This window comes from Pantherophis guttatus, chromosome 1, assembly GCF_059756535.1.
Source record: "Pantherophis guttatus breed Tessera chromosome 1, ASM5975653v1, whole genome shotgun sequence".
Taxonomy (NCBI): domain Eukaryota; kingdom Metazoa; phylum Chordata; class Lepidosauria; order Squamata; family Colubridae; genus Pantherophis; species Pantherophis guttatus.
The window spans coordinates 223,435,974-223,458,131 of NC_142063.1; the positions used below are offsets into that span (position 1 = coordinate 223,435,974).

The window sequence follows — 22,158 nt, forward strand, 5'->3', positions numbered from 1 at the left end:
AGTATAGACAATAATGAGAAAACCCATAAAAATTAAGTGTTAGAATAGACTGATCGTATTTTGAAGTATTTTTTTCATAATTTGTGCATGGGGGGAAGCTATATATTATTTTGATTTTCTGAATAATTCTATGAAAACCACACCAAAAATCCATCCATTCTAAATATTTTAAAAGGAAAAATACAGGTAGTCCTTAATTTACGATCACAATTGAGCATAACATTTATGTTGCTAAGTGAGAAATTTGTTACATGAGTTGGCCCCATTTTACAACTTTTCTAGCCACATTTGTTAAAGGAATCACTGCAGTAATTAAATTAGTAACATGGTTGTTAAGTGAATCTGCTTTCTCCATTGACTTTGCTTGTCAGAAGGTTGCAAAAGGTGATCACATATTCCCGGGACACTGCAACCATCATGAACGTGAGTCGATTTGAAGCATCCAAATGTAAATCAGGTGACCATGGGCATGCTGCTATGGTCATAAGTGTGAAAAATGATCATAAGTCACTTTTTTCAGTGCTGTTGTAACTTTGAAGAGTCGCTAAGAAAACTGTTGTAAATCGAGGATTATCTGTATTTTCCAAACATGTTAAATATTTTAGATACCGTGTTTCCCCAAAAATAAGACCCTGTCTTATATTTTTTGAACTCCAAAATAAGTGCTTGGCCTTATTTTTGGGGAGGTCTTATTATTTTGGGGCGCATGGAGCAAGACGGGGTTCCTCTTGCCTTCTTATCTGATTTCCAACTCTGTCTCCCTAACCCTAACCAGAGGAAATGGTGGGGACTGGCTGCACATGCGGTTAAATATTTTCGGGGAGGGCTTATTTTCGGGGAGGGGCTTATTTTAGCGCATGCGCTCAAAAGCCCGATTGGGCTCATTATCACGGGATGTCTTATTTTAGGGGAAACAGGGTATGTAGTTCATAGTTCTTTCTGGAAACCAAGTCCAAGATTATGATTTTACCCATTTTTTTCCTAATGGAATATTTGCATTAAAAATTACTCATGGTGAGGAGCATAGATGTAGCAAATCTCATCTTAAAGTTCATTCATGGCTTCATATCCCAACTCAAACACAGGAGGTCCTATATACTGCATATAGATTAAGAAAGTAAATGTAGCTCTTGGTTCTCTAAAAATAAATACAGCGGAGTCGTATAGTATACCCCTTGTTGCAGCTAAATTAAACTTGGCTTGCTTTATTCATGGTTCAGGGCAGCAAGTATTTTTTTCAAAACTAGTCCTCTAAATTGTGCATGTAATTCTTGCATTTGCTCATCTATAGTGATTAACTGAACTAATCATTTACATGATGAAATTGGAAAATTGGATACCTGTGAATTTTCCTTCTGGCAACCTCACTGGACAGCTTGAGTACAAGAGATGAGTTGTTCAACCTTCCAACCACTAGGAGAAAAAGACTCCGGGTAGAGGCTGAAAACAGACATGCCGGTATTAGGAACCACCGCTCTGTTCTCAGTCCAAACCAATATCCTATTTTCTTTTTCCAGACTTGTGGGCTTGGGTGGATAGAGTGGCCAAGATAGTTGCAGAGGTGATAGAGGCTTTGATCAGGGCTGACCTGAATTTACGCACTATGTAGATGTTTAGAAGAATAAATATTCCATGTCAGTTGGATCGTTCCCCTATGGAGGAGGTTAAGCTAAGCCATGCACTGTCTTTTACAATACTGTCTTTAACAGCACCTCCTATTTGAACAGCTGTCCGGACTAAACTTTGTAAAGATAAAGAGCTACGCTAAGGAAGAACGAAGCAGGGGCTGAAGTTATTCATCAACCATGAACGGCTGAAAGAATAGGCACACAAAAAGGAATCTCAGCACAATCTCCCTCACTCTGATAACATATATTTTGTTCAACTTAAATAGAATCTTTCTAAATTTGCATCTCTGCACATGAGTGGTTTTGGGGGTTTTTTGCAAATCCATCTCTCTTTTGTATTACTGTTAATGATGTTTTTCAGACAATGATACAGCATCACCAGAGTCCTATCTAATCAGCTAAACATTGCCATAGCACTAACTTTTTAACCAGACTTTTTAACCAGAATGAGCAGGCTCATGAGCTAGTTTTACTGCTGAGCATGCCCCTTTAAGCCCTGGGTTCCCATCATGGTACTCACAAGTATTACCCTTAGTATCTCTACCTGTTTTATCTTCCACTTGATTATCTATTGTAAAGAAAAAAATAAATAAAAGGAATGTATTGCATGTATCATCATGTAGTTGGGTTGCTGTAATATGTTCTATGTGGGATAGTCTATGGCCGTGATGGCAATCCTATGGCACGTGTGCCAGCGGTGGCACGCAGCACCCTCGCTGATGACACGCAAGCCATTGCCTCAGTTAAGCTCTACTGCACATGCATGCGTGCTTCCCACCAGCCAGCTGGTCTTCAGGTCTCTGCTACGCATGCATGGGGAGCGGGGCACTGCAGGGGATGCACACACAAGAGCAGGGGGAGGGGCATATGCAGGGGACCACATGTGCACGCATGGGGGGGCAGGACACGTGCGGGTATGTGCGTGCAAGCACGGTGGCGGGGCTCATGCAGGGGGCTGTGAACATATGCATGGGGTGGGGGGCATGCGCAGGGGCTACAAGCGCATGTGGGGGGCAGGGGGCATGCACGGGGGGCACGCACACATTGGGTACTCGGTCCAGAAAAGGTTAGCCATCACTGGTCTATGGAAATGACTCAAAAACTACAACTGGACCAGAATGTACTATCTAGCCTGTTGGAAAATAATAATCATTTTGAAATTAAAGATTACAAAGGGTTATAGCTCAGTGCTTTTTAAATTATAATGCAAATATTTTGTGGTTTCAGAATTTCAGAAGCATGCTTCTCTCCTTGACAGTTTCAGTTCATATGATAAGCAATACTTCATTTGGAAGTATTTATTTATAAAATTTATTGGCTGCCCATCTTACCACAAGGTAACTAAGTATGTCCACCTGCCCAGAAAAATGACACAGGTAGGCTGGGTAGGTAGATTTTAGTTCCACTTAAGGCATCCTGCAGATTTAGAGGAAAATAACAACCTCACTTGTTTACTTATTTACACAAACTGGATATTGTGATTTGTTACGTCCCCCACCCAAATAAACATTGTGTGAGTGTGTCTTTGGTGTTTTCTCAGAATTTTAAATGGTCTCACAACATGAAAAGCTTCAGGAACTGTCGTTGATTTAAGGACATGTGCAATGAATTATGCTACTGGAAGCCTGACTCTGTGTCTGGACTATACCATTACGTATGGCTTAGAACTATATTTTCTTCCTATGGAGATTCTCAGTCATCCAGGTAACAGTTTTTCAAGAGGCAATTGGACTTTCTTGTTTTTCTTTGAAGACATTTTGCTTCTCATCCAAGAAGCTTCTTCAGCTCTGACTGGATGGCCACCATTCCCCACCATCCAGTCAGAGCTGAAGAAGCTTCTTGGGTGAGAAATGAAACAGCTTCAAATAAAAACAAGAAAGTCCAGCTGCCTATATTTTCTTCAATTTAAAGGAGCTTCTAATATGAACCCAATTCAATCAATTCTATTTTCTAGCCATGTCACCAGTTAGTTATACAGCATCATTTTCTGAGGACAAGTAAATTGGGCTGTTAAAAATCTAGCAGCTGCATTTAACATTATTAATTCTGGCTAGTTTTTCCGGTTGGTTGAATGACAAAGATGTGTAAAGTAAAATAGGGCATGGCTCACTTAACAACTGTCTTGCTTTAGGAATGGAAATGTTCTGCTCAATTGTGGTTTTAAGTCGAGGACTCCTGTGATGCTTGTAAGGGGAACTTAACAGCTTTCCTTTGGGTGATGTTTACTATCTGTTAACTATTTTTCAAGCAATTTTACCCTACAGATTTATTTTTATTTATTTTTATTTTTAATTTGATTTATATGCCGCCCTTCTCCGGAGACTCAGGGTGGCTTACAATGCGTTAAGCAATAGCCTTCATACTTTTGTATATTTATACAAAATCAGCTTATTGCCCCCACAAACTGGGTCCTCAATTTACCTACCTTAGAAAGGATGGAAGGCTGAGTCAACCTTGAGCCTGGTGAGATTCAAATTTACAGTAATTGCAGACAGCTGGTGTTAATCACAATGCTATCAGTCTGCTGAGCCACCAGGCCCATTTAGATGTTTCTGTGAGAGAAAGGGGGTGAGGGAGAAGCAAGTTTCTAACACCACCTGCACCTAGAGCATAAGCCTCTAAATGAAAAAAAAGAAAAAGAAAAAGAAAACATGCAGAAACTCTTTGAAGTGGAGAAAACGCAACAAAGCACCTGAGATGGGAAAAGGGAACATCTCATTAGCAGCTATCCAGTTCTACATCACAAACACCTGGAACAAGCAAAAAACAAAGATAGGATACCAACATGATTGAGAGGGGGAAAATAATTAAAGGTGAGTAATAACATGTTTCCCCGAAAATAAGACCCTGTCTTATATTTTTTTGAACCCTGAAATAAGTGCTTGGCCTTATTGCCATGCGCTCAAAAGCCCGATTGGTCTTATTATCAGGGGATGTCTTATTTTGGGGAAAACAGGGTATCTGAGAGTCAGATGCATGAAAGCCCAGAATATGAGGTGATGTAGCAACCCACAAACCACACTGAAAACTCTAAAAGGCCCTTCAAATTCTAAGTAGAGCATCTACATCAGTGGTGGGTTGCTCCCGGTTCTGTCCAGTTCTTGAGAAACGGTAGTAAAAACTGCAGAAGGCTCCACCCACCTGCCCTGACATCATATTTGGTAATACTACTGTTGCAAACCAGTAGTAAAGGTAAGTAGAACCCATCCCTGATCCACATCTTTAGTAAATCTACTCTAGCAATTTTTTAAAAAGTGTTTTTGTGTTTTGTTGATAGGAAGTGCTTAGCCAAGATAACCCCTTTAAATAGCTACTATGGTTATTACCATATCTACTCTAGCTGTAAGTAAATAAAATGCCTACAAGCTGCTGCACTAAATTCTATCCCATTCAGAAGCTATTTTTTCCTTGAAAAATGAGCATCTTTATGACCTGATATTCTCAACCACCAATCGAAAACCTGCCATTTGATTTCAAACTGGTTTTTTTTTTCTTGCTTTTCCATATGAAGGAAGGGAAAAAGCCCTCATCCAACAAGGACTAGATATTGCCCAAAGGCAAATGAAAGTACTTGCATATGTAAAGGTGGATTCCTAACACACAAAGAGGCAAAGGCTATATACAATTCACAGGAAAACATCACCAATAGCTAAATGAATAGGATGGACTTCTTTCTACTTCAGAGCTCTTAAAGGAAAATTCACAGGTAAAACCATTTTTTTCCTTCATCTTAAAGCATCTTTGATATACAGGGTAAACATTTTTATGGCATGGACTCTTGGTGGAGAATCAGAGCTGTGAGTTTCAGAGTGAAACAATGTTCATACCGACAATGGTTCACATCCATTAGAGACAGAATGGCCATTCTTATCTATAGGAGACTGAGCGCTGAATTAGTGTTCTCTTTCTATATTTGATTTTGTTTCATTTTGTCTGCTCTTAACTGTTTTTTTTTTCTACCTAGATGGTTATAGGATCAACATCATCAGCTGTTTGAAAACACGTATATACCGTTGCTTCCATGCAACTACATAATAATCTTCTCCAAAAATTTTCATCTGTTGCCTCCCAGACATTACATTCTGCAATGTAAAACTCTTTCATTTTTCCTAATAGAAATATGTCAAGAGGAGCATGCACAAAATCCAACATACTAAATTAAAAAATGAAGGATATAAGAATGGAAGACAAAACACAGTTTCCAGGCAAAGGAATTCCACAAAAAAATTATCCAAGGAATATAGTGGCATGTGTTTTATCTCTTTAATTATTTTTCTAGACAGAGTTCATAGGGGATGGGGAGTGGGGAATCTGCAAAAAGACTGTAGCCTTTTAAATTATAATACAAATATTTTGTGGTTTCAGAATTTCAGAAGCATGCTTCTCTCCTTGACAGTTTCGGTTGATATGATAAGCAAATGCTGAGTATCTTTTGGTCAGAGTGCAATTTGGGCTGACATCGACACCCGACATCCTTGGTCAAGGACTAGAATCGGAGTGCCTGGAAAATAACAATAGCACTTAGACATATATACCTCTTCACAGTGCTTTACAGCCCTCTCTAAGCAGTTTACAGAGTCAGCATATTGCCCCCCACAATCCGGGTCCTCATTTTACCAACCCTGGAAGGATGGAAGGCTGAGTCAACCTTGAGCCGATGAGAATCGAACTGCCAAACTGCTGGAAGCCAGCAGTCAGCAGAAGTAGCCAGCAATATTGCATTCTGTGCCACCGTGCCACCATGGCTTTTGTTGACTGAATTAAATACTCTCAGCCAAGGTCCAACTTGGACTTTTTCCTGCTTCCTGTCAACCCTTCTTTGGCAGTGCTAGTTGTCCTTCAAGGTTTACAAAGAGCTTAGCAGCAACATGGAAACACCCAAGTCAGTGCAATGAAACATGTGGCACATTCCAAGGGGGCTTGCCAATGAAATACTCCACAGGAATTATGGTAAACCTTGCAGAGACTTAAAGCATATATGCTCCTTTACCTAAAAAACACAATGTCACAAAATCACAGCACTGAAAAGCCAAACAAAATCCAAAATCTACATTTGGTAGTATAATCTGCAAGAATACTGGCAAGAACTCAGCTGGCTACCAAGTTATTCCTTAATCAGTCAGCTCGAGCAAAACTTTTCAAACCACCTTCAACTGTTAATTTTTTTTAACTTCCAAGCCACTTTTATTGGATTTTTCACTTATGTTTAATTCCTTAACAGAAAGAAAACAACCCCTTGTTCCTAAATCCGAAGAATTAATTTAAAGTACAACTGGAAGAAAAAGTGACCTGTTTGGATATTCCTTGATGATCTGATAAATGCTAATCTTAATTGTTTCATTCTCAAATCGACTGTAACTTCGATCCTTGTAAATCCGAAATTCTGCTGCTGTCACTGCTTCTCCGTGTGGGATCTGAGTCAAATCAAATCGGAATTCTTTGTAGTGCCGTCGTTGGTGAGAAAAATCCTTGTCTCTTTCCACTATGAAAATAAAATGAAACAAAAAGGTTAAAAATCCCTATGCTATGTTAATTCAGCACTCATTACAGGTTTTAATTTAAACTATAAGAGACATTCAACAAGCCAAAAGTCACAAGGTCAAAGGAGATAGTGCCTGCAATAACTCAGAAAGGAAATCATTCGGCAAAAAGAACAAAAAATAGACTATATATTTAAAAGTAATAAAGTTGTGGGCAAAAGAAAATCTCCACATGTTAGAAAAGAATTATGAAATTGGGTTGGTTCATCTTTCTATATGAGCAGGAATTACTAGCAGATGATCTTGGCATGGATGGTTGGACAGCATTTGAGGAAACGAAGCTGGCCAGGCCTTGGCTGAAGTCATACTATATTACATGGATGCTTGTTCCATTCTCATGCGGTGGTATTCATATTCCCAGCTATATTTGCTCTGCAAATGAAACCATATTGAAAACCTTGTTTGCATAGCTACTTCTGTCTACAGCAGGATGCTCATTAGACAAAAATATTAGTCACGAACTCTCTGAATTGTTTTGAAGAAGTCATTCTTGCTGCATCTGTTGTTCATCATAATGGCAGAACTGGTGACTCATTTACAGGAGGAGGAGTTAACCTGAGGTCCCCAAGCCATCTGGAGCCTCTAAGCCTCTTTTCTTCAGCTCCCAGTACTGACCACTGACCACAATTGCTGGAAATTAGAAGCTCGGTTTCCGATCATTGTGAGGTGCAAAATACATAAAAATGATCATTGACACCCCAAAAGAGGCTTAATATAGCTTTAAAATTAAAAAAAGAAACACACACATTCTACCCACTCTGCTCTGAATCCTGGCTCTACCCTTTCTCTTGCCAAGAATTAAATCCTTGTTGCTAAGACCCTGAGTATTAATGGATCTGGGATTGTGAATGCAACGCCTAATTAATCCATACACATAACACTTCACAAATGTCACTGCTTCCTATTAAAAGAGATACGAGGTCTTGGTGCGGCTTACTTAAATCTCTACATCCTCTGCAGAAGCAGGAAAGTAAACCAATCACTTCTAGGTGGTGGAGGTTACTGTAAGCTGACAGAGAATAAAGCACACATGTTTACAGCTTCAAACCAATGAAATGGTGGTGTATTTTCACTAAATACTTAGGTTATCTGACAAGCAGAGGTCAGAGGTTCCAAGAGTTTTGTCTTGAAATTACTAAGTGCTCTTCGGGCTGGCTGATAATTGAAAGCAGAGGCTAGAAATATCAAAGGAGGTAGGTGATAGATAAGTCGCAGATAAATGGAAAGACTCTAGTTCTTATGCCCTCAAAGGGCAGAGGCTCCAGGAATTCCCTGTTGTGTTACTGGGAACAGACCGAGGCATCAGTCATGGTACCTATTCCTATCTTTATCTTCTATCATTATCCAACCCCGGCTCTTCCCTAATCCCTTGGTTCTTCAGGCATCCTCCAAGGATGCAGAAGAAAAACTGAATTTCCATAGAGGGTTAGAAATAGGAACTTATCAGAATGAAAAAGAGAGATGTCTATTTTGTTCAGTATGGATAGTTCCAAAAAGTAGGAGCTCTTGAGTATTATCCGTAACACTACAATAACCTGAAAACTAATAAAGGAACTACAGGCCACCAGATTGAATCCCATTCTAGAACAGAATTATTTTCTTATTAATCCTCTGATCCAGTGGTGAAATCCAAATTTTTTTACTAATGTGAACTTGTGGCTTGGTGGGCGTAGTTTGGTGGGCGTGGCAGGGCAAGGATACTGCAAAATCTCCATTCCCACCCCACTCCAGGGGAAGGATACTGCAAAATCTCCATTCCTTCCCCACTCCTGGGGGAAGGACATTGCAAAATCCCCATTCCCTCCCCACTCCTGGGCAAAATCTCCATGCCCACCCCACTCTGAGGCCAGCCAGAGGTGGTATTTGCCGGTTCTCCAAAATGCTCAAAGTTTCCGCTACCGGTTCTCCAGAACCTGTCAGAACCTGCTGGATTTCACCCCTGCTCTGATCCATTTTACTTATGTTAATTTGAATTATACTGAATTAAGAGGATTAGGAGAAACAATAAAAACCTGTCTTCATATACCTCCTTTGAAGCCAACAATCTCTGAAGGGAACATAGATGAGGAAGCAGTGTTTGAATTATCATTTTAGGATATGGAGTTTGCTGTTTATTCACATTTTTATGTTCCAAGCAAACACCTTGAATTATTTAGAAAAAAAAATAAAGGCAGGATAAAAAAATACTTAAAAATAAGTGCATGATCCATTAAAAGTAATACCAAAAGGCTTTTAAAGCGATTGGAACTTTTGTTAAGTACAATATAAACCAAGGGTCTCTATCTCTAATAGCCATGAATGCTGGTATCAAAGTCTGCAGTGAGAAAATAGAATAACCCAGGATGCCTCCAAATATAAATTTATTTTTTAAAAAAAACTATTGCAAACAAATCAAGGCAACATCCCATTCCAAACCTCAAAGTGGTCCCATACCTCTAGAGAGCTCCACCCATCAACTGTATTTGATGCTGATAACAATATTACACACTGGTTCTATCTGTTGGCTGACAAATCCTTCAGCCACCCTGACACAGGGCAGGAACATAGTCACCGTAGCCTCAATGAGGCAGCCTCATTTCTTCCAATCGCCAAAGTGATCAGACCACAGCAGAGGTTCCAGTCACAATGGCACCTGGATGCACAGCCACCTTCTGTCCTATTTTGCTTTAGTTCGAATCATATTTTTTTCCTAGTCCAATGGAGAACCTAAAGTGTCCACCTGAGATTGGCAAGCTATCCTCTCACCTCATCGGCCACCCTTCCTCTGTAAGAAGGCGTGTGAAGCTTGCTTACAGCAGTCTGACCCGCTCCCTCCAAAGCACCACTGCAGGCTTTTAGACAATGACTATGAGATTGTGAGTTTAAGGCCTCAGATATAAATTCTTTAAAACTCTTGAGGTCAAGTTTGACATATGGTAGCTTTATTGTGTGGTACAGTTGCAACTATCAAAGTCCACATCTGGGTCAACCGGACAAGGTTGTAGTCAGTGGTGAAATCCAATTTTTTTTACTACCAGTTCTGTGGGCATGGCTTGGTGGGCATGGGGCGGCTTGGTGGGCATGGCTTGGTGGGCATGGCAGGGGAAGGATACTGCAAAGGATACTGCAAAATATCCATTCTCTCCCCACTCCTGGGGGAAGGATACTGCAAAATCCCCATTCCCACCCCACTCTGGTAGTATCAGCCAGAGGTGGTATTTGCCGGCTCTCCGAACTACTCAAAATTTCCACTACTGGTTCTCCAAACTGCTCAAAATTTCCGCTACCGGTTCTCCAGAACCTGTCAGAACCTGCTGGATTTCACCCCTAGTTGTAGTCTTCTCTACTCTTGTGGCATGCCAGCAAGTGATTCTTCACTCTACCACATGCATTGCTAATGATACTGGAAAAATATTCTGTGCTGGGAGGGCAGCTGATCATTGACCAAAAACTTCTATTATTTGAACAGACAAGTGCCAAAACAGGCAGGGCAAGATCATAATTACATCAGTGGAGGAATTGAAGCCGAATTTTGGAACCTAGTCTGCCTTTTTTTCTCTTGCTCCTTTGGTGTTTTTAATGCTACCTGCAGCTGGACACAACCATTTCAGTGTATTTACTCACAAAATATCAGCAGGAAATTACACTGCTCATGTCTGGCCGCATGCCACAGTTGTGCAATCTTGGGAGGCTCTAGTGGCTACGGCGATGGAAAAATAAGAAACTGAGTAAACCAGAACGCTTCCTACGTCTCCATCCTTAGTAAAACTTTTGCTTGGAACACTCTTCAAAATAAACATATATAGAATTCGGTTGAATCCGTATTTTAAAATGATTATTAGTTGGTTGCTAAAATGAAACTAAGAGGACCTATTAGTAAAATCAACCACCATAAGCTGTTTTACATTCAAGAGGTTTAAAACCTTCCATAATATTTTTATATGGATATTAAAAGTTTTAGCTGTTTGCTTTCCAAGATTATTACTGCTGAAAAGTAAATGTATTTTGTTACATGCATGCCTTTGAGAAATTGGGCTACTAAAGCATTTACATATTTTTTTTTCATCTTAGTCAGAATTTATACTTCTCTGAAGAACTTAAGACAGAGAATAGTTCCTACTGTTTTCAAATACCCGAAGACATGTTAGATAAATAGCTGTTAAGCAAAATGACCCTTTGAACTCTCCCGTTCATGTAACTTCATTGTATGCTTGTTCAGCTACTTAAAACCCAATCAACTGTGTGTATGTGCTTCCTCTCTCAAATAATCTTTGACAGAGACTTATCTACACCCTGAGCATCATGAAATCTTTTTTTTTTTTTACAAACTATCTTATTCTTAGTATTTTCTGATAATAGCTTGTGCTGGGGTTGCCTTTATTTTAATTTACTTTTTATTGCATTTTATTTACTAATTAAATTTATATGCCACCCATCTCACTATCAAGCAATTCTGGGTAGATTTCTTTCTTTCTTCGTTAAAAAGGAAAAAAAAGCCTAAAGATGCTAGCCCCCAACAAAAAAACATTAGGAAGAAATTCAGAGGCCACCATAAGCAGAGTCTCGCCTGATCATTCTTTCATGAAAGTGTGTGTGTGTGTGTGTGTATAAAATAAGAAAACCATTTCACGCCACAAAGTAATTCTGACAACTGTATTTGTAAACATGTACTATTCATTTTATTTATAATCCTTTATATTTTCCAAATCCCACTAGCGTTGTGGATGTCAAAACAAGCATTACTTTGTAGCAACCCATTGGTTAACTATCTTTGATAGAAAGCTTCATTCTTGCTACTAAACTGATCCTCTCCCCCAGTGGTGGGATTCAGCCAGTTCGCACCACTTCGGGAGATCCGGTTGTTAACTTTCTGAGCAGTTTGGTGAACTGGTTGGCGGAAGAAATCATTAGGGCAGAGAACTGGTTGTTAAATTATTTTAATCCCACCACTGCTCTCCCCTCTTGCATCAAAACATGTCCTGGCAGCATCTTTTTTTCTGCCCTCATGACATCGCCTCCAACTTGTCTCTAGATCAGGGGTGTCAAACTGGCAGCCCGTAGGCCGGATGCATCACATGCAGGCCACACCCACCTGAGCTCCGCAAAGGGGAAAAATGTGGCGATATGTCACGTGATGGCAATGTGACGCCGCGAGTTTGACACCCATGCTCTAGACCATCAGTGACAATCTTGAGCTAACCTTAGGTGTACCAATAATAAAGTTGTCTTTTTTTTTCCAAAGCCAGCAGCTTCCCAAAGGTGTGTAAAATCTGTTAATGCTTTGCAAGATATTACACCAGTGGCAAAGTCATGTGACCAGCAGTAAGTGGGATCAGAACTGTGCTTATTGGCCATTTCAGAATGATGCAGGGAACCATCATTCTTGAGGAAAGCCAGTTTGGTGCAGTGATGAAGGCACTGGCCTAGAAACCAGGAGACTGCAAGTTCTAGCCCCACCTTAGGTATGAAAGCCAGCTGGGTAACCATGGGTCAGTCCCTCTTAGTCAGTCCAACCTACCTCACAGTGTTGTTCTTATGAAGAAAATAGGAAGAGGAAGGAGTATTAGGTATGTTCACTGACTTGAGTTACTTATGAAATAATAAAGGTAGGATAAAAATCTAATAAATAAACCCCTCCAAATCCTGGTTTGTCTCCCTAATGTCACTGTAGTTCTGTGTTCCCAAAGCAAGGGTCAGCAAACTTTTCCAGAGGCCATTCCACCACCGCCACTATTTTATCTACCTTCTCCATTTCATAGCTTGCTTTTTTGCCTCCTGTTGTTGTGAATGGTCCATCACTGGAGGTTTTCAAAAATAGACTGGACAACCATTTGTGCGGGATGGTATAACGCAATGATGGTTAACCTTTTTGGTACCGACTGCCCAAAGCACTCGCATACGTGTGAATGCATGCACGTATGCCCAAACCCCCAAAATGCAATGCGAGCAACCCCCGTGCATGCGCCCCACCCTCTGTGCCCCATTTTGGCTTTCAGGTTGGTACAGGAGGCTTTTTGGGCCCAAAACGGGGTGCAGGGGGGCTGTGCGAGGCCCCCTCATGCTCTGTTTTGGGCCCGGAAAGCCTCCTGCACCAACCTGCCCACCCTGCACATGCATGGCAGAGACCCGAAGACCAGCTGGCTGGCAGGAGGCGCCACACATGTGCGGTGGAGCTGGACTGGGGTGACGGCTGGCATGCCCACAGAAAGGGCTCTGAGTACCACCTATGGCATATGTGCCATAGGTTCGCCATCACAGGTATAAAGTCCCTTTCCTTGAGCAGAGGGCTGAACTAGAAGACCTCTGAGGTTCCTCCCAGCCCTATGATTCTATGTTCTTGTTAGTGCTAGGCAGAGAATGTCACCCATATGGTTACCTAAAGAGACAATGAGCGCTCTCACTTTCTCTTGCATGGCTGTGTGAATATATTCCATGTAGAAACAATGAACCCAATGAGTTCAGGTGGCTGACCTCATCCAGCCCACAGGTGATAGGTTGCTGACCATGATCCTAAAGGGAAGTTACATACAAGTGGTCATTCAACATCACTGGGCCACTCAGCAGACATGACCAGAAATGCTTTAACTTTATGGCCTTGACTAGTTTAAGAGCCCAGTTTAACAATGCATGATCTTACAGAGCTCTGTAAAAAAAATTGACTCTGTGCAATGATTTACCAAGTGAAACTTCTAGAGACTCGACCCCTTCAGTCTCTCTTTCTCTCTCTTGACCTAGAATCAAAAATGAATTGCCCTTTTTCTTTCCTCAAGAGAAGAATAACCTTCTTTAATAGTTACATGATTATCGTTCATTCTCTCCTGTATGAAAATGAACACCAGTCCACTCCCTCCAAAAGGGTGTACACCAGGAGTGAAATGCTCCCGGTTCAGACCGGATTGCCCGATCCAGTAGCGATGGTGACTGGTGGTTCAGAGAACCGGTAGCAAAAATCCCTGCGCCCCCACCCCCATGCCCAGCTGAGCCGCGCGATCATCAGAGGCTTTTTTTTAACTTTTAAAAGCATTTTTTCTACAACCTCTCTGTAGAAAAGCAACCTTTTCTACAACCGAAAAAATGCTTTTAAAAGTAAAAAAAAAAAGCCTCTGATGATCGCGAGGCTCAGCTGGGATCATCAGAGGCTTTTCAAAGCATTTTTTTCTGCAACCTCTTGGCCGAAGAGGTGGTAAAAAAAATGCTTTGAAAAGTCTCTGACGATCCCAGCTGAGTTGCCTGATCGGCAGAGAGGTATTTTTTAAAAAGCCTCTCTGACAATCCCAGCTGAGTTGCCTGATCAGCAGAGGCTTTTCAAAGCATTAGAAAAAAATGCATTGAAAAGTTTAAAAAATAAAAAGTTGGCCATGCCCACCCAGTCACATTACCACCACCACCACCAAGCCACGCCCACAGAACTGGTAGTAACAAATTTTACATTTCACCCCCGGTGTACGCTAGATGAGTTTGATGGGAAATTTGGAGGTCACCGTGCTTCAAAATAATAAGAAGCATAACATGGGGAAAGGATATTGTATACAGACCAGGGATGAAATTCACTTACCTTCCCTACCGGTTCGCAAATGTGCATGCACAAAGCCTTCTGCACATGCGCAGAGGCTTAAAATGTCACAAAAAAGCAACATTATGATGTCCACGTGGGTGGGCAGAGCCTCCCACAGCCGCCACGACTCGTTCGCCCAAGCTGGATAGAACTGGCTGAATTTCACCTCTGATACAGGCCCAATATGTATATGCTCTTACTTTATTATTTGTTGAAATTTGTAATAACTTTGCTAGTTGGCTCATATTTAGAGTCTTGTAGCTAGACCTTTTCAGATCTCAGAGTTCAACTCTCTGGCTATGGAGCCTGAGTTAATTTTGCATTGGATGTCGAATTAAATAGAAGCTCTTTGATTTCATGCTAGTTTCTTAGGTCCTAAATGCACACAGATGTATGGGACGTGTAGCCCACAAGACCTATTTTCCACCTTCAAAATCGAAAGTCCTCTAAAGAATTGAGCTAACACTACCTTTTCAGTCATGGAAACTTTGGGAAATTAATACCATACAGGTATAGAATACAGAATACAGTAAGAGGTCTGTTTCAAACTGGAAAGACAAATTTTCCACATTTGCTTCATATCCTGTTAGAAAGGCAGTCCTTTTCTCTAGGTTCTGATTAGTGGGAGTATAAGGTGAGTCCATAATTGTCCATAGGTTCATATAAATTGTTCTGTCTAGTTAAGAGGGAAAAAAACAAGAGGAAAAATCAAGCTATATTACACTGCTTGGGGCACAGCTGTACTTGACTTTAGTTGTGTTGACAGGAAATGGGGTGCAATGAAAAGAAACAATTTAAAAAAGCTGTAGAGGAACATGATTCAAAGAGGTTGGAGATTAGTAAACTGCTCCTGATGCTCCCTGAAAATTTTGTCTGGAAAAATGGCTAGATACAATGAAAGCTGTGAAACATTCACTGTGAAATTCTTTTTAGAAATACCAGTTCTAATTATACTCCTAACTCTGCCCTTTGAGCTTCTGAGAGCCAAAATCTGCTTTGACTTACACTTTTCCTCACTGGAACATTTGACACCCATTCAAAACAGTGTGCAAGTTGTGATTCAGATGTGAATGGAGTTGGAAATTAGTCTTTAAAATCATCATAGCCTCTGTCTCCAGCTTATAGCCAATTACTTCCAGTTTGTAACAGAAAGCCACGAAGAGGCGTGGTGGCGCGGTGGTTAGAGTGCTGTATTGCCGACTACTTCTGCTGCCTGCTGGCTGCCTGCAATTTGGCAGTTCAAATCTCATCAGGCTCAAGGTTGACTCAGCCTTCCATCCTTCCGAGGTGGGTAAAATGAGGACCCAGATTGTTAGGGGCAATAGGCTGACTCTGTAAAACTGCTTAGAGAGGGCTGTAAAAGCACTGTAAAGCGGTATATAAGTCTAAGTGCTAAGTGCTAAATATAATAATTTTTTTATTTTTATTTTTATTTTATTTTGAATTAGCCCTATCAGTTTTGCTGAAACCAGCTACTGATGGGCTTCTGTCATCTCTAAACTCGTTCCAACTAATTGTTAGAAAAAATACTCTTCAACATGATAACCAGTGGTGGGTTGGTCCCGGTTCGGACCAGTTCACAAGAACCGGTATTAAAACTGGCAGGAGGCTCTGCCCACTGACCAGGATGTCATCATACGTAATCTGCACATGTGCAGAAGAGCATGCGTGCATGCTCACTTCGCTTGCACGTGCGCACGGGCACGATGCAAACTGGTAGTAAAGGTAAGTAGAACCCACCCCTGATGATAACTGCTATTTATTTTCCTCTTCCCTCCCATGCGTTATTCCTTTTGTATCCTGCCTTTTTTGCTGCAAGCTCGGGACAAGGATTTCATGCTTAATGAACAGGCTTTTATTCTAAAGAATGAGACAAAAATATTTAAGTTGAATCACATCTACATAAAATAAACATTCAACAGAATACAGTACTGTACATCTATCTATCTATCTATCTATCTATCTATCTATCTATCTATCTATCTATCTATCTATCTAACTATCTAACTATCTAACTATCTAACTATCTAACTATCTAGTCTGTCCGTCTGTCTATCTGTCGGTCTGTCTGTCTATTTATCTATCATTTAATTAATTAATTTTTCCCTTATCTTCCCTATAAGATGAATCAGGGCAGCTTATTCAATGCTAGAACTTGTAAAAGAGACTAAAAAGATCATTATTGCCAACAAATTAGACACAGAATGGAAGCAATTATTTGAATGGGGCATTAATAATTCCTGTTGGGATTCAATTCATATAATTCCTCATCCTTGGGCCTATTATGTAGGATCGATGGGAACTGAGTTTAATAGACTGCAGTCAACTGAACTCTAGTCTCCTTTAGATTGTTAACTACAATCACTCTCTACAGAGAGTTCCAAATATACAACAACAAGGGCAACAAGAGTTAATTTTTTTCAAAGTCACAATTTGTTTGTATTTTCACCATCTGGCACATTTTATTTATTTATTCATCAGATCTATACCTACTACAATCAACAAATTCTCAGTTCATAATAGTAATTCAGCAGCCAATGATATAATAGAATATCTATAGTTCTATGCATTTTTAATTAAATGCTATGCTCCACTTTGGGAGGTTTTGAAAACCATAGAATTGGTGCCCACAGTGAGAACCACAATCTCCCGCATCTTGTGAAAGTGGGGAACCAATTGTAGTTTCTTGTGGGGAGAATAAGTTGGATAGTTGGGGTATATAAGATGTAATAGAGAAAAAGAATGCATTCTAGTATACATTGATAAGAGTGGGTTTTGCAGGATTTACGTTGAAGAAATGTATCCTATATTCTTAAAGCTAATATTATACACGGTAATTGGTGAAATTGCAGGCTCAGAAGATAACCTTTGTCTTGCATTATTGCTCTACCTCCATGCCATATTATTAAAATAAATAGATGGCTCGTGACATAAGTATTTCATGAAAACCTGATGCCCTTTTCTATCTTCCTGATTAACCAAATCCTCAGCAGTGCAAAGCTAGCTGTAAGTATGAGACAACCTTACAGGACATTTTTTTTTCATGAGGGTATGAAGTTAGTTTAATTCTTTTTAAGATTCTGATCTAGAGAATACCTAAGTATCCTAATTTATTTATTTATTTTATTTATTTTAATTAGATTTATATGCCGCCTTATCTCCATAGGACTCAGGGCGGCTCACAACAATTAAGATATACAATCTCAATCCAAGTAAGAAACATGTTAAAATACATATTAAATGCATATTAAAATACATTAAAAATCAAAACCCCATCAGTCCAGGCTGGACAATTTAAATAGCCATGTTTTTAGTTCGCGGCGGAAAGTGCGAAGGTCAGGGGCCAACCGGAGCCCCCGGGGGAGTTGATTCCAAAGGGTGGGTACGCCCACAGAGAAAGCTCTACCTCTGAAGGTCACCAGCCGACATTGTCTAGCCGATGGCACTCTGAGTAGGCCCTCCCTGTGAGAACGCACCGGATGATGGGGAGCTGTTGCTGGTTGCAGATGGTCCGACAGATATCCTGGGCCTAATACCTATATTTGAAGTCATGGGGTTAGTGCTGTTTGGTGATTGTTCCAGGAATGTTCCACTCACTTGGTTTCAGTTTACATTGGGTAGATACAACATGGAAGTGACCCTTGCCCTCTTGAGAACTGCCTCATTTATACATTGTATAAACATAATAAAAAGCAAAAGCACATGGAATTTTTACATTTTTTATTTAAGAAATGAAATACGTTCCCAGAAATATTTGGTGAGAAGTTGTTCCAGGTTGATATTTGCCATTTTAATTCTTACTGGAAAGCCAGCTCATTATTAAAGTATACAGCTCAAGCATCTGAATATCTTCCTGGAGAAATAGTGCCTCACTTTCCTTGACGTAAATGTATCTTTATAACTACTGAATAAAGGTGGCCTTTTTATACAGTGTGGAGTATTCAGTATATAGCATATCCTCAGCATTCAGAGTATAACATACTCTTAGAGAAAAAAAAAGAATGTGCATGTTGTGGAGGGAATAGAGATCTTATTCTTATTGTGATATAAAATTGAATACATTGTGGTTACTTGGATTTGGAGTTTTACATTTTCCAATTATGAATTGTAGCTCAGTTATACAACAGTTTGTATATAGAAGATTCCTGGGCCTAAATCTTGTCGTCTCTAATTTTTCTGCTTTTGTTTTCTTGATGATCCAGACATTTGGTAATGTGCATTGACTTTTCTTGGAGAAAACCTGAACCTACCCCCATCATTTAGGACAGAGAAGGCAGTGAAGTATTGAGAAGGAAAAGGGCCCATCAGTGTTCTAACTGTCCATCACTAATGATGACATCATCATCATCAGCTCGGATATATCACATCACAGGTACATAGTGCCAATAGCTCAGCCCATGAAACCTTGAAACGCTGCTGTCCAGCTTGAGTAGGCAATAGAGGAGTATGTAGGTCAACAACCTGTCCTAACAAAAAGCAAGAATTCTTGTCCCAGATGCATGCCCCTTAGAAGAATTATAATTTTACTACATGGTGATTTATATTTCTTGATTAATGCTTTTGGAAACCATTACACCTTTCTTCCAAAAGAAACAGAAAACCCCTTTATCACCCTTGGAAAGCACTTCTCCTTTTCAACAACAAAATTGAAAACCACTTAATTGACTATTTCACTTTTCACTGAAAAATCCAAGGTTCAAAGCTAAAGGAATCCCCAAGACAAGGAGCTCAGTCTCTGTAACTCTTATTATTAGCTATCACTTTCTCCACCATGAATATTTTTCCAAAAAAAATCTCTCATTTAAGAATGGCAGAAGACAATGCAATTAAATTAACAGTAGAGATCAGATGGTCAGGAGATAAAAATAGATTTAAAATGGGATCAGGATTTTAATGGATGCAGAGTATTTACTTGTCAAAACCCAAGGAGACTAATTATTTAAAGTTACTCTTTAAGAAAATGGTATAGAGAAACAGTTTGCTTCCAAAGATGTAAATCAAGATAGAAATTTGGATCAATACTGCTTTCCCCAAGTAATGCCTTACTTGCGAATGATGGAAGCTCCAACGCCTTTTATTCATACATGTTACCCATACAACCGTCCACTTACATTAAAAAAAAACACCAAGATACACAGACAGACACGAACCTACACACACATTTGGGAAGGTTACAAAGTTAAACACAAGACTAGCAGTGACATTTTAAGAAACCTCTGACTTGGCATGAGGGCCAACCACAGCTATGGCTGAAAGGTTCTTGTGTCAGCTTTGCCCAGAAATGATTTTGATCATCAGCCAAAACCAAACTTGGCCCCATAACCAACACTCCACCAAAACAAACAAAACAGTTGTCACTCTGCCTGCTGATTTTGCCTGCTGGTGGTTTATCAGATTCTTCTGTTATTTTAAGAGATGAGCAAACGGGGGAACCCCACTGCTTTGCTGAACAAAATATCAACTTTGAAGGGCAAGGTAGCTCTCACAAATTGGACTCTGAACAAGGCCCTTCGTTGTTGGAAGTGACCCCCTTTTTCCTTCTCTTCTGATCTCAGCTTCTCTTTGTACATCACAGCAACCCTCATCCCTTAACCTGTGGTTTCCAAAGAGCAAGTCCTTGATGGCCAAGCACATTAGTAGCTGCTTTGTGTTCTCAATGCACATCCACACCTTGGGATAGGAAAGGCTATTGCTCTAAGCTTCACTGGCTGGAATGAAAGGATTTGCCTATGGAACTGTAGTAAGGCACTCGCGCCAATACTTTTTACATCTTTTTAAAATTGTTTAATTAAGAAGGTGGGGTGGGGAAGATAGCTGGAGTGAGGCAAGGCTTAAGTAGAAATCTCATATCTCTTTCTAAAAATGTCTCTGGGTGCCAAATGGCCCCCTATTAATTTTGGTAGAAAAAAAACGTTTGAGAAATTGAGAGGGTATCCTGCAGAAGGAATGACGTCACTAGCATTCTGTAAACTGAGAGTGTCTTCTGAGTTTTTAAAGAACGCTCACAACAGGTTCTCCCAACTCCTGATGTGCAACATCTCTCAAAAGTTGTAGATTCCTGGTGCAAACCAGTGAAACAACCATCTTACTTTAGTCATGACTAACCTGTTCCATTAAGTTCAATCCTAAGACTATCTAAATTTGAATCCAATTTTTTGCTTACTTAAAGATCAAATAATAATTAGTGATTATAAGAATTCCACAAGCTCACTAATTAAGGGCAGATGCTACTATAACCTACTAAAACTCTTTGTGAGATGCTAATTTACAAAGGGGAAGGGGAGGAGAACACTTAACAAGAACAATCAAGACAGAAGGATTATATATTTTTAAAAATTAGAAAATTAATTTTATTGGCTGATCAGAGATAAGCTTGTTAGAGTTAAACTTATAAAAAATGTAAGGGATAACCACGTAAGTATTATTACTCTATCTCCTAATTCATATATAATCCTAAATTGCAAAGGATTTGCTCGTGTGTTTTCAGTAAGGCCATAAAAGAGGCAATGTTTAACTAGCCTTGATTTGATTTTGGGACACTAATCAAGATTCATCCTGCTTAATACATGTTAATACATGTTAATATATGAGACCACCAGGAAATCTGAGAGCTTCAGTGACTAATCACTGCAGTACTATTAACAAGACTACAAAGAAGCATCTATGAACTCATCAAAAGTTGGCATCAACTCAACAGAGCCTTTACCTTTTATCTTTTGTTCAATTCTGCTTTAAAAATCTTGGCTTACTATTACAGATGAACTAGATTCCTTATTACACCATCAGCTAGTTTCTTGTAGATGTGAAGGGAATAATATAGATCAAGCAACTCTACTTTCACATTATCCCATTTCAAATGCAATCACAGAAAGAATTTATGCCATCACAATTAAGGTTTGCATTGAAGATATCACAGATACCACAACTATGAGGCCAATACTAAAAAGACATTACTTTTCTAGTTTGACACGTTGAATGATTTCTTTAGCAGGCATAAAGCATTATGCTTTTCATATTAATAAGAAAGCCAGTCAGCTGAAACTGATTTTTTATCAATACCCATGAAGTTTTAAATCCAGATCTTCTATAACACTGAGGAATGTAGAACTTTGATGTTAGGAAAAAAAGAAGATAGTTATGTTGTGTTATAATTATTTTAATTCCAAAAATGATGGTAATGAAAATATTAAAAAGTAGTGTAATTCCCCACAGACAATCAGCAGAAGCTTTTGTTCTAAAGGTTATACTCTGAAATGAGTTGACAGGTCTGGCAAAAAAAAAAGAAGATTCTAGACCTTAACAACAGCTTCCAGGTGTCATCTGCAGTACCTCCATATAAATTTATCTCAAGTGCCAACCACCCTAAAACTCCTTAATCCATTTTAAAAAATGAATGACAGTTGGAACAACCAAACATGGCCTGCAAATTTCTCCACTAGATAACGATAAAGAAAAA

At 39.7% G+C, this 22,158-nt stretch overlaps 1 protein-coding gene across 1 annotated transcript in view; it reads right to left on the reverse strand.

Moving 5' to 3' along the window:
• BMP5 (bone morphogenetic protein 5) overlaps positions 1-22,158 on the reverse strand; it is a 50,700-nt gene that overhangs the window by 19,017 nt on the left and 9,525 nt on the right. Inside the window, exon 2 of the mRNA XM_034436697.3 lies at positions 6,918-7,110. Coding sequence (XP_034292588.1) covers positions 6,918-7,110 — 193 coding nt within the window. The remainder of the gene's footprint in view (positions 1-6,917; positions 7,111-22,158) is intronic.